General features: G+C 34.5%; 1 protein-coding gene across 2 annotated transcripts in view; it reads left to right on the top strand.

Moving 5' to 3' along the window:
* Positions 1-11951, top strand: part of ENPP3 (ectonucleotide pyrophosphatase/phosphodiesterase 3) — a 109237-nt gene extending 97286 nt beyond the window's left edge. For both annotated transcript variants that reach the window (XM_025294526.3, XM_025294527.3), the window contains 4 exons: positions 23-100; positions 733-865; positions 2520-2676; positions 11665-11951. In XM_025294526.3, coding sequence (XP_025150311.2) covers positions 23-100; positions 733-865; positions 2520-2676; positions 11665-11835 — 539 coding nt within the window. In that variant the 3' untranslated portion in view covers positions 11836-11951. The remainder of the gene's footprint in view (positions 1-22; positions 101-732; positions 866-2519; positions 2677-11664) is intronic.
* Positions 11952-13599: the final 1648 nt, after the last annotated feature.

The following is a 13599-nucleotide window of genomic DNA, read 5'->3' as shown; positions in this document are numbered from 1 at the left end:
ATAAGATTTATTTGTTTTGCAGCAAACAATAGAACTTCCAATAGTCAATATGATGCTTTAATTACAAGTAATTTGGTCCCTATGTATGAAGCATTCAAAAGTAAGTATATACTTAGATTATTAATTTTGGTGACTCTTTGAACTTATGAACTAGACACATCCTTAACTGAAATTTGTTTCTGTTATTAGTCATTTTGTTCTTATGTTTTAAATATAGAAACAGGAAGGATATCTAACATAAATTCTTTTCACAAAAGAATTAATTAAAAGAGATAATTACAAAATAAAACTTTAAAAAATTGTATACATTTGTATTTATATATATATACAATTGTATATAATAATGCAAATGTATTATTTCTATACAAAATAAAATTTTTCTGACACTCACCATAAGTAAATGAAATGTGTTCGTCCCGAGTCATAATTAAAAAAGCAGTATATATGTTCTGACTATTGTTTAATACTGTCTCCAAAGCAATTCAGCCCTAGGAAGTCCTTTGGAGACATATTTAACAATAATTTCAAGACTGCAACTATATCAACAACAAAACCTACCATGGATGTGGCTGTTTAGTTTTTCTGCTTAGACTGTTTGCAGAATTCCTCAATGACCACTGACAAGTATTGAAGTAGAATTGGATGTTATTTAAATGTACCTGCTTATAATAGAAAATATTTCCATGTTCAATAAAGGTAAATATTTTAAGCACTTTATTCCTTTATTTTTAGCCATGTGGAATTACTTCCATAGTGTTCTCCTTGTAAAATATGCCATGGAAAGGAATGGAGTCAATGTGGTTAGTGGACCAATATTTGATTATGATTATGATGGCCATTTTGATGCTCCAGATGAAATTGCAGAGTAAGTAATTTGACACCAAATGGACATTTTGATTTAGCAATAGGGTATCATAAGGGGAAACCTAAATATTTTAAATTAAAACTCAGTATTCTATTATATAACATATTTATGTAGAGATATAATTATTGACTATTTTCAACTAGTCTATCAAAAGACTTCACAAAATTTTTATATGGTAAAGACTTAAACCAACAGGCAAAGAAAAAAATGTCCAGGAAAGGTTTAGCAAATTTTTTATTTGGAAAATTTCTAAACCAATGAGAAAGGAAAACAGTTTTGTCGCAGCTAAGGAAGTAGGGAATGCTCACTGTGCTATCAGAAAGTAGAGAACCAGTTCAGCAATAAATAAAAACAATCAAGAAGTGACTATTCAAAATATTGCCCAATAGTTCAAATAGTGGATGATTCATGAAAGTATCTCACAGGAGAGATTATAGGTGTCCTGTAGAAAACTAGTCCTGTTTATCTTTATAAACTTTATATTTACAACTGTCTGTGTAAACTAAGCTGTATATTTCTGTACTAAACCTGGTCATATAGATTGCTAGGAATTACCCCTGAATCCAGGACACAGGAACAGAGAGTTGAAGTGTCATCCATGATTTTTCTATTATCAAAATAGACTGTACTAAGCTATGGTAATGTCTAAGCCTGGACTATGTAAAGCAATGATCTCTACTTATACCTTCTAATAAGATAACATTTATGACCACTAAGTAAGCTTGTCACCTTTTAAATTTTGTTTGCCTTGTCCTTATGTCAGTGTTTATTGATCCTGTCTTTCTCCATTTAATAATTCTAGCAAATGCTTTGATAGCACTTTACTCCATGCTAGGTACGCTTCTAAGCATTTACAGATACTTTATTTAATCTGAAAAAGATCCTCATGTTAGATTCCATTAGCTCCCATTTAGAAAAAGAAACTGAAGCACAGAGAGGTTAAGAAACTTGTGTAAGTTCCACAGCTAAGTATTAAAGCCAGAACCCAGGCAGTCTAGCTCTGATTCTAAATCACAGTAACATAATTATACCAGTTATACCATACTTATTCCAGTTCATTTTCCTTTTAGTGGACTCACACTAATAGCTTACCTTTATTTTGCACTTGAAACTTTTAAAGGCACTTTTATATTTATTATCTGAGCCTAAAGAACTGTCAGATCAGCTGTATGAATTTATCCCTGTCTATGCTGTGAAAATGGTACCACAGGATCACTTCCGTGTTAAAGTTGAGGAAACTTAGGAAGTCATAGAATATTAGAGGATTAGTACACATCCAATGTCTAGTAGAAGTGTGCAGCTAGTCTTGGAATCCCAGATCCTTCATTCCCAGCCCCTGCTCTATTAGGAAACGTCACTAGAAGTATAAAGTCAACAAAACTAGGAGGCGGAATATCATGCTGTGCTTTTCTTTGTGTTCTAATATTTTCCATGATAGAATGATCAAGCTTGGACTTCTGTAAATCTTGATTCTGGCTCAATAAGGCTTAAAAATGTGTAATAAGATTCTATATTTTCTATTTATTTACTTTCTTCAGCTATAATTTTACCTTGGTGTTTCTTAAAAAAAAAAAATATATATATATATATATAGACACATAATCTTCAGAAGCAAAAGTATAATAACATCAAATGTTTTCAATTATGCTTTTAGCTATGCAGTCAACACCAGTGTTCCCATCCCAACACACTACTTCGTGGTGTTGACTAGTTGTAAAAACCAGAGCCAAACCCCTGATGCCTGCACTGGGTGGTTGGACGTCTTACCCTTTGTCATCCCTCATCGACCTACCAATGTGGAAAGTTGTCCCGTGAGTATGCTCCCAGGGAGGCCCTGGGCCCAGAGAAAATGATTCGTTAGAGCTCATCTGAGCTTTCAGAAAGTGGTTCTGACTACAGTACATATTTTAGGTGTTTCCTAGGTTAGAGTTGTATTAAATGTGACCTCATTTTTGAACTTTCCTTTAGACTACTGATCTCTATGTAATTAACATTAATTTAAACATGAATATTTAAATATTAATGTAAACATTCATATGCTTACATGAACATGTGTTTATATATGCTTGTCATATATATTTTGTTTAGATATATTTTACTCACATTCACTAATAAGGGAAGGGTTGTAGCTTATTAATCTTTTATTCTGAATGCATACCTTAAGGTTCTGTCCCAATGTTGGCATGAAATTAATGCTTCTCAAGTGACTATGTAAATATAAAAATTCCATCAACTTGAAACGTGAGGTCCAAAAATATATATATATATATTATGTATATATATATATTTTCCTAAATATATACATTATATTTACAAAATAAGTTGGTTCAAATGACATTCCTTGTTTAATATCATGTATTAGGCCACTTCAAAATCTTGTGGATCAAGGCAAATTACATGTAAATATTTACTTTGACTTCATATATGTTCTTCATAGAAAAAATATGCATCCTGGTAATTGGTCTTTACTGAAGTAATTCAAAAAATATATTGAATACCTTGTAACTACACAGTATCATGACAGATACTTTTTAGAATGCACCAGGGAGGAATATATTGTCTCTGCCCTCAAGGAGTTAATATATAACTTTGATATGTAAATTATATATGTAAATGGGATGCAGACACACTAATGGGTTAGTTGATCATATAAGAATTATTTTAAAAATTAGAAAGTAAGAGACACTACAAAGTTGGGATTCATTGCCAAATACTGTTTATAAGGATTTACTGTTTCAAATTCAAAACACATCTAGCTGGAATAATCAATAATGGTTACATAAACTGAGGTGGAAGTAAGGCCCTAAAAGATGGGCATTATTTGAACAGAGTGAAAAGATTAGAAAGACTTTTCCATGGAGATAATGAAGGGAGGGACTTGGTAACTGTCTGGATGCAACAGCCAAAGGAAAATGGAGAGTCAAAGCTGAATCAGAGATTTTAAATGTAGACAATTAGGAAAAAGGGAAGTTAGGAATGAGAATTATTTTGGCAGGTAGGTAGGATAATTAAGAGTAGGCACATCTGAATTGTAGAAATGGGCATTCATATGGAAAATCCCATGGGCTATTAGGGAAGGATTAAAGCTTAAGTTCTAGGCCAGGTTGAGATTCCTCTCTATTCTTTCAGGTACTGAACACGTAACTGCCTTCACCATGCTATGTACCCTGGGCAATACACAAATAAATCAGACATGAATTATAGCAAAAAAAAAAAAGGCTCATAGTCTAGCACTGAGAAGCCTAGTCAAATAGAGAAAAGAAAAATAAGTGGCACAAAGAGGGACAGGTAAAACTGTTGTAGGATCTCAAAGGAGAAATACTTTCTGGTAAGGAAAGCAACATTCTAGTTGAGTCTTGAAGATAGGGTTTGAACTTGAGTGTTTGGTGGTTGCTTTCACTGACTAGAAATGGAGGGCAAAGGTCAGAGGCTAAGCAATGGATCACTCACAGTCCTAGAACCATGAAGAGTTTCCAAACAAGAAGCTATCAGGAGATGTTGTATAGTTGAAACTCTTCCTATTTGTCTTGTCAGAAGTTTATTTAGTTAAGACAAAGGGAAGCTATTATTATGCACTTCCTCTTCTAGTGGCAGACTTTGGTGACTAATACTCTTGGTGTGATACTCTTTTCCACTCAATCAGGAATAAATAGTTCTTTATCATAGAGGTTCTAGGTAGCCACTCATAATGGGTGTGCAAAGAAGAAATTATTTGCTATCCCTGGTTTAGGCCCTTATTACCTTCTATTAGGACCTTTTGAAAATGAATTTTAAGTAGTTTCATTGTCTCCTGTCCTTTTCACCTTTACCTCTGTATACCACGACCAAGTTCCTCATCTTAAAATTTAGCTTTTCATTACGAGTATTTTCTCATCTGCAAACTTTGATTATCTATCTACCCTGAATAAAAGTACTGTACAAAAACAGCAAAAATCCCTCAGCCTGTACTTAAGGCTTTTCACAATTTACCCTCAGTTGACTTTGCAGACCCAAGTTCCAGGCCAACTGAAGTTTTTGAAATTACTTGACCAGCGCTTAGTTTTCCCTACCTCCATGTCCTTGCTCATGAGCTTCTCTCTTCTAGAATGCCTTTCTTTGCTATCTGCTAAAAATCCCACCTACACTTCAAGGTGAAGCACAAATGGTACAAAACTTTTCCTGTGCATCCACAGGGGAGACGGTCTCAAAATTAATAAGGCATCATTTCTATTGACTAAGACATGAAGATCATTAAGCGGGACATATTCCAAGATTTTAAAGAATTGACAGGATAGTAATCAGGGCATGACATTGGATAAACAGAACTATGAGATGTAATATAATGAATATGAAACAAGCTATGATTATAAGAGAGGCTGTGACATAGATACATGTGACTGTCAATTTGATATGAAGGAGGGAAGAGACAGGATGATAAAGTCAGGTAACTGAAAATTTAGGTGTGACTGGCCAAGAAATACAGAAATGATCAGTTGTTTTATTAGGGATAAATTTGTTGTTTGTGGTCCTTCAATCGAGAAACTAGTTGAATACCTAAGAGGCTACAGTAGAGAATAGAATGCCAATGCCTGGGTTTTGGAGTTGAATATCTGAGTTCATTTACTGATTTGGCCTCTTTGGGGAAACAGCTGAGTGTCACTTTCCTCAAATGTATGAAACAATTCACCCCCTAATAATGTTGTTGTGAATACCAAAACAATCTGAAAAAAAAAAATAATGTTGTTGTGAAAATTAAATATTTCATATAGACTCCTAAAAATTCTCAATAAACAGTAAGCAAATGGGGGTCATTATAAATAAATCACATTTCATGAAGGAGTTACATTGTAAAGTCAATATAAAGTGAAATCTTGTATACAGATAAAATCACATAGAATCAAATCACCAAGAAAGTACAGTACCTACACAAGCTATACCTTGGAAAGAAAGTTAAAGTGTTAGTCACTCAGTTATGTCTGACTGTTTGCAACCCCATAGACTGTTGCCCACCAGGCTCATCTGTCCATGGAATTCTCCAGGCAAGAATACTGGAGTGGGTTGCCATTCTCTTCTCCAGAGGATCTTCCTGACCCAGGGATAGAACCTGGGTCTCCTGAATTGCAGACAGATTCTTTACTGTTTGAGTGATGTAGAATTTGCCAACACTTCCACTAGTATTAGAACAAGTAATTGTGCTTTAATTGTGCAATTGTGAAATAGTTAGCTTGCTTTAAGGGTCATACTATATGAAAATTCTGCATTTTTAAATATTCTAATCACTGAGTCTGTGGAGGTACTCACACTGCAAGAGGTTTGAGGCAACTGACACCATTTGTAGAAATGGTAGAGTCACAATTCCACCTCACACTTGATGTAGAGAACTTGATTCTTATTTTCTTTCTTCCTTTGTTTTCCCGTCATTTCTTCCCTCTTCCTTCTTTTTCTTTTTCCCCTTAACTTTGTATTATTAAATTCCTGTCAGATAAATGAGAATGTTGCTGTAAGTCCACGTGACCATCTGTGTTTTAACTTAGTATATGTTGGAAATGTAATTGTGTGTGTGCTTAGTAGTTCACGCATGCCCAGCTCTTCCCAATCCTGTGGACTATAGCCTGCCAGGCTTCTCTGTCCATGGAATTCTCCAGGCCAAATACTGGAGTGGGTTGCTATTCCCTTCTCTTGGGGATCTTCCCGACCCAGGGATTGAACCAAGGTCTCCTGCATTGTAGGCAGATTCTTTACCATCTGAGCTACCAGGGAAGCCTGGAAATGTAATCGGGGGTATACAATTGTACTGTAAATAAAATTGGGGATAAGACAATACAGGTATGGAACTTAGAGGAGATCAGAATTATAGAGATAGATTTTGTATTAAATCACAGGAGTGAAAGGAAATTGCCAAATAGAAGAAAGTAGAGAGAGGAGGCCCAAAGATCAGATGTCTGTTCTTCCAGGAGGGCAAACAACTGAAGTAAGCTTGAGGAAACAGAAGGCATCATTGAATAAGGGAGCAGAGCTATGAAAGATAAAGAAGGAACTTTCAGAACAGCTAAGCGAAAGGGCTACAAAAATTCCACTAAATTAGGTTATCCTCATCTAGATGGTTTCATTAGTGTGATGCCAGCAATGACCAGACTATAAGTGAATAAGGAAGCAGTTAGGAGAGAAAAACACTGAAACTGATATCACCTCAAAAAACTTACAAATTAAGTTTTATTTGGGGTGTATACAATATTTCTATTTATGTAATAGGTGTAATACATATAGATTAATAAATGGATTATATAAATGATCAAAAGCATATATTTAAATATGGTTCATAGAAACTCAATATACACAAGGCTTCTATTCCTTTGGGATGCATTGGTACAGCTAGAGCAGATGTCTACAGCTGAATTCTGTTTAGATTGTTGGTGCTGGTGAACTATCTGATATGAAATAGCTTGAGTATTACCCCTGCCTAGGTATAATTATGTTGTTCTTTAAGATCATTTCTTTTCAGTTTTACAAAAGATTGTCAGGTGTTCACTAAACATTCAGTTAGATGGATACCAAATAAGCCAGGATAAAATAGAACAATAAAAGCCAAATGGGAGAAAACTTTATGGGAAAAGTGATCAAAACCATTCAGTGTTGCTAAAATGTGAGAAAGTGAATTGAAATTCATTCAGTCATGTCCGACTCTTTGCCACCCCATGGATTATACAGTCCATGGAATTCTCCAGGCCAGAATACTGGACTGGGTAGCCTTTCGCTTCTCCAGGGGATCTTCTTGATCTAGGAATCGAACCAGGGTCTCCTGCATTGCAGGCAGATTCTTTACAAATTGAGCTATGGGGGAAGCCCTAAAGAATGAAGGCAGGAAGAAAAGACTGAATTTGATTCCCATTAGAAATATAAGTTAAAATTAGCGCATCACATATTTATTTAACAAACAATAACTCACCTCATGAATCTTACCTGGAAAAATACTTAAGAGGTTTGAAACAGTGATTTCCTCTTATACTTCCTCTGGCTCAAATAGTAGCTGCCTATTTTAAACTTGCATATTTAAAAAACAAGTGAACAAGTATGCTAAAGTTATGTAATACACCACATTAACAAATTGAAAAATAAAAGCCATATGATTATCTCAATAGATGCAGAGAAAGCCTTTGACAAAATTCAACATCCATTTATGATAAAAACTCTCCAGAAAGCAGGAATAGAAGGAACACACCTCAACATAATAAAAGCTATATATGACAAACCCACAGCAAACATTATCCTCAATGGTGAAAAATTGAAAGCATTTCCTCTAAAGTCAGGAACAAGACAAGGGTGCCCACTTTCACCATTACTATTCAACATAGTTTTGTAAGTCTTGGCCACAGCAATCAGAGCAGAAAAAGAAATAAAAGGAATCCAAATTGGAAAAGAAGAAGTAAAACTCTCACTATTTGCAGATGACATGATCCTCTACATAGAAAACCCTAAAGACTCCACCAGAAAATTACTGGAACTAATCAATGACTATAGTAAAGTTGCAGGATATAAAATCAACACACAGAAATCCCTTGCATTCCTATACACTAATAATGAGAAAACAGAAAGAGAAATTAAGGAAACAATTCCATTCACCATTGCAACGGAAAGAATAAAATACTTAGGAATATATCTACCTAAAGAAACTAAAGACCTATATATAGAAAACTATAAAACACTGGTGAAAGAAATCAAAGAGGACACTAATAGATGGAGAAATATACCATGTTCATGGATTGGAAGAATCAATATAGTGAAAATGAGTATACTACCCAAAGCAATTTATAGATTCAATGCAATCCCTATCAAGCTACCAACGGTATTCTTCACAGAGCTAGAACAAATAATTTCACAATTTGTATGGAAATACAAAAACCTCGAATAGCCAAAGTGATCTTGAGAAAGAAGAATGGAACTGGAGGAATCAACCTACCTGACTTCAGGCTCTACTACAAAGCCACAGTTATCAAGACAGTATGGTACTGGCACAAAGACAGAAATATAGATCAATGGAACAAAATAGAAAGCCCAGAGATAAATCCACGCACATATGGACACCTTATCTTTGGCAAAGGAGGCAAGAATATACAATGGATTAAAGACAATCTCTTTAATAAGTGCTGCTGGGAACTCTGGTCAACCACTTGTAAAAGAATGAAACTAGAACACTTTCTAACACCATACACAAAAATAAACTCAAAATGGATTAAAGATCTCAACGTAAGACCAGAAACTATAAAACTCCTAGAGGAGAACATAGGCAAAACACTCTCTGACATACATTACAGCAGGATCCTCTATGACCCACCTCCCAGAATATTGGAAATAAAAGCAAAAATAAATAAATGGGACCTAATTAAACTTAAAAGCTTCTGCACATCAAAGGAAACTATTAGCAAGGTGAAAAGACAGCCTTCAGAATGGGAGAGAATAATAGCAAATGAAGCAACTGACAAACAACTAATCTCAAAAATATACAAGCAACTCCTACAGCTCAACTCCAGAAAAATAAATGACCCAATCAAAAAATGGGCCAAAGAACTAAATAGACATTTCTCCAAAGAAGACATCCAGATGGCTAACAAACACATGAAAAGATGTTCAACATCACTCATTATCAGAGAAATGCAAATCAAAACCACTATGAGGTACCATTTCACTCCAATCAGAATGGTTGCGATCCAAAAGTCTACAAGTAATAAATGCTGGAGAGGGTGTGGAGAAAAGGGAACCCTCTTACACTGTTGGTGGGAATGCAAACTAGTACAACCACTATGGAGAACAGTGTGGAGTTTCCTTAAAAAACGAAAATAGAACTGCCTTATGATCCAGCAATCCCACTGCTGGGCATACACACTGAGGAAACCAGAAGGGAAAGAGACACGTGTACCCCAGTGTTCATTGCAGCACTGTTTATAATAGCCAGGACATGGAAGCAACCTAGATGTCCATCAGCAGATGAATGGATAAGAAAGCTGTGGTACATATACACAATGGAGTATTACTCAGCCATTAAAAAGAATACATTTGAATCAGTTCTAATGAGGTGGATGAAACTGGAGCCTATTATACAGAGTGAAGTAAGCCAGAAAGAAAAACACCAATACAGTATACTAATGCATATATATGGAATTTAGAAAGATGGTAACAATAACCCTGTGTACGAGACAGCAAAAGAGACACTGATGCATAGAACAGTCTTATGGACTTTGTGGGAGAGGGAGAGGGTGGGAAGATCTGGGAGAATGGCATTGAAACATGTAAAATATCATGTATGAAACGAGTTGCCAGTCCAGGTTCGATGCACGATACTGGATGCTTGGGGCTAGTGCACTGGGACGACCCAGAGGGATGGTATGGGGAGGGAGGAGGGAGGAGGGTTCAGGATGGGGAATACATGTTTACCTGTGGTGGATTCATTTTGATATTTGGCAAAACTAATACAATTTTGTAAAGTTTAAAAATAAAATAAAATTAAAAAAAAATGAAAAGCCAAAAAAAAAAAAAGTTAATTGAAAGTTATCCATGCAGACTCATCTAATTAACGAACTTGTAAACTTTCTTACTTTAAAAAATAGATAGAAATTTAGCAACTTCATATAACTGTCAGAAAAGTCAAAAATAAAGAATAAGGAATTTCATAGCAATCCATGGCTCCAAATTATTGAACTAACCCATATATATATATATATATATATATATGTACAGTATTTATGGTAAAATTTTTTTACTATGCTATTTATATTTTTTTCAATATACTATTTTTTATATTTAGTTAAAAACCTACTGAAAGTCAAATGGCCAAGAAATATCTGAAAAGACACTCAATAATACTCAGAGTAATAAACTTTAAATATGGATAAAGCACTATTTTGCAACATGGTTTGGCAAGGATATGGAGAAATGGGGATTATCCTCCACTGTCAGTGGAAGTGTAAATTGTTATATGCACTTTGAGGAGTGTTCAGTTCAGTTCAGTTTAGTCGCTCAGTTGTGTCCGACTCTTTGAGGAGTGTTAGGTTTACTATTTAGTAAAATTAAAGTTGCATATACTCTATGACCCAGCAATTTCATTTATATATCCTAGAAACTCATGTTCTTAAACATAGAAGACATGTGCCAATTTATTCATGACACTATTATTTATAATGCCAAAAATACTATCAATATGTCAATGAAAATATTAACTTAGCTGCCACAAACCATAGCTAAAGATAGATGATTTAACTAGATTTAGATATTTCACTATGAATAGATTACAAACATAAAATTGAATGAAAAAGTATAGAATCTCATTTATATCATTTATATAAGTTTGAAAACATAAATCAATGCTATATATTTTATATTGATGTTCAGTAAAAGTTAAAAAAACACAGACTGGATTTACACTGACTCATGACAATGATTTCCTCTGAGTAAGACTTGACTTCATCTTTAATGTTTCATTTCTTTAAAAAAGTTATATCTGAAGTAAATATAAAAGTGGTTCTACTTTATGGCAGTCTGTATTTGCTATTGTATAGTTTGTACTTTCGTTTTTCTTTTTATGTTAACATACAACAAAATTTAGCTCTATCAAATTAAGATTTAAGGCAATAAAAACCATAAGAACAAATATCAAATCAATGAGTTGGACATTTTAAGCTAATATAATGTATGTCAATATACCTCAGAAAAAAACAAGCAAACAAAAAAACCACAGGAAAAAGGGACAACTTCTAAGTAATAAAAGAATTTTCTGTTAATGAAAATCCATGCTCCAGGGGAAATAATCTTTTGCTTTTCTGTTTCAGGAAAATAAATCAGAATCTCTTTGGGTTGAAGAAAGATTCAATGTACATACCGCCCGCGTGCGTGATGTGGAACTTCTTACTGGACTTGACTTTTATCAGGAAAAAGCACAGCCTGTCTCTGAAATTTTGCAACTAAAGACATATTTGCCCGTATTTGAAACTGTTATTTAACTTAATATATAAAACAACTTTGGCAAATTGTGAATGATTTTTTTCCTGTTGAAGACCATAAAACAAAATGTTCTGTTTTCCTTAACTCTACTAAAAGCTGTATTGTGTAATTTTAATTATTCCTTTCTTTTTTTCATTTCTATAAAAATATAATGTTTTAAAGTTACACAGTTTGCACACACTGTGCTACATTATTCCTTCCTTATTATCTCATTTATAATCCTTGGCTATCTTTTTCTTCCCAACATTATCTAAATAGAAAGCAGAGTATGAGAAGTAGGTCTCACTTTTGAACCAAATCAATTCTACATCAGTTTTGTTATAAAACTTTTTACACTTAGCAATCAGGCAATATATATTAAAATAAAAAAAATACACATTGCCTTCATTCAATAATTTCATTTGTAAAAGTGGTGCCAACAGATATACTTTGCACAAATGCATGAAAGTATCATCTTTTACGAAGACCAAGTGGTAGTGATGGTTAAGTTGTTAAGTCATGTCCAACTCTTGTGACCTCATGGACAGTAGCCCTCCTGGCTCCTATGTCCATGAGATTTCCCAAGCAAAAATACTGGAGTGGCTTGCCATTTCCTTCTCCATACAAAGACCAGAAAATAACCTAAAAGTCTTGTTGAGCAAATTATGTTCATGCATGCTAAGTTGATTCAGTGTGTCCGACTGTATGTGACACTATAGACTAGCCCATCAGGCTTTTCTGTCCATGGGATTCTGCAGGCAAGAATACTGGAGTGGGTTGCCATTTTCTACTCCAGGGGATCTTCCCAACCCAGGGAATGAACTCGCATCTCATGTTTTCTGCATTGACAGGCGAGTTCTTTATTTTGCCATTAGCACCATGTGAGCTAATGGTAAGCCCAGGTGAGCAAATTATGGAGTTTATTTAAACAAACAATGGAATGTGATTCCACTGCTCTAAACAAAGAAGTTGGTCTATATATTGAAGACGGTATGGCTATTGTTAAATGAAGAGCAAAGAGTGGTAGAATAGTAATGTATAGTATGCTACCATTTTTAAGGGACTGGCAAAACTTCTCTTTAAGTGAAAGTGTTAGTCTCTTGGTTGTGTCCAACTGTTTGCGATCCCATGGACCATAGCCCTCCAGGCTCCTCTGTCCGTGGGATTCTTCAGGCAAGAATACTGGAGTGGGTTGCCATTTCCTTCTCCAGGGGATCTCCCCAACCCAGGGGTTGAACTTGTGTCTCCTGCAGGCATATTCTTTACCGTCTAAGCCAATCTCTTTAAGAGCTGGATAATAAAAGTTTTTAGACCATACAGAATGTTGCAACTACTCAACTCTGTTAATACATCAAGGAAGTGGTCATAGATGATACATAAAAGGAATTGGAGTAACTGTGTTTCACTAAAACTTTATTTACAAAAACAGATGGGGGCTAGAGTTGGTCCATGGACTGCAATTTGTCAACCCTTGATTTATGTCTTAAGCCAGGGTGGCACAAATTAATACTGAGAGATGGAGATAAAATTTTTATTTTCTGCCCTTTGACATTGCCAAAAAATTTTAAAAAAAACTTACTTTATACATATGTATCTCTTTAATTTTTCAAAATGTGATTTTTAAAATTTTATTTTTTATTGAAGGATAATTACTTTACAGAATTTTGCTGTTAAATGTGATTATTAAGCAAAGAGATCTCAGTATTCATTTGGTAAGTAATAGTATTGGTCAGATTTTAGGATTTGCAGACTGGCAATGTTCCAGACTCATTTCTGATATATAT

The sequence above is a fragment of the Bubalus bubalis genome, chromosome 10, assembly GCF_019923935.1.
Source record: "Bubalus bubalis isolate 160015118507 breed Murrah chromosome 10, NDDB_SH_1, whole genome shotgun sequence".
NCBI lineage: Eukaryota > Metazoa > Chordata > Mammalia > Artiodactyla > Bovidae > Bubalus > Bubalus bubalis.
Note: the sequence above shows the minus strand (reverse complement) of the source record. Positions and strands in the feature narration are given on the sequence as shown.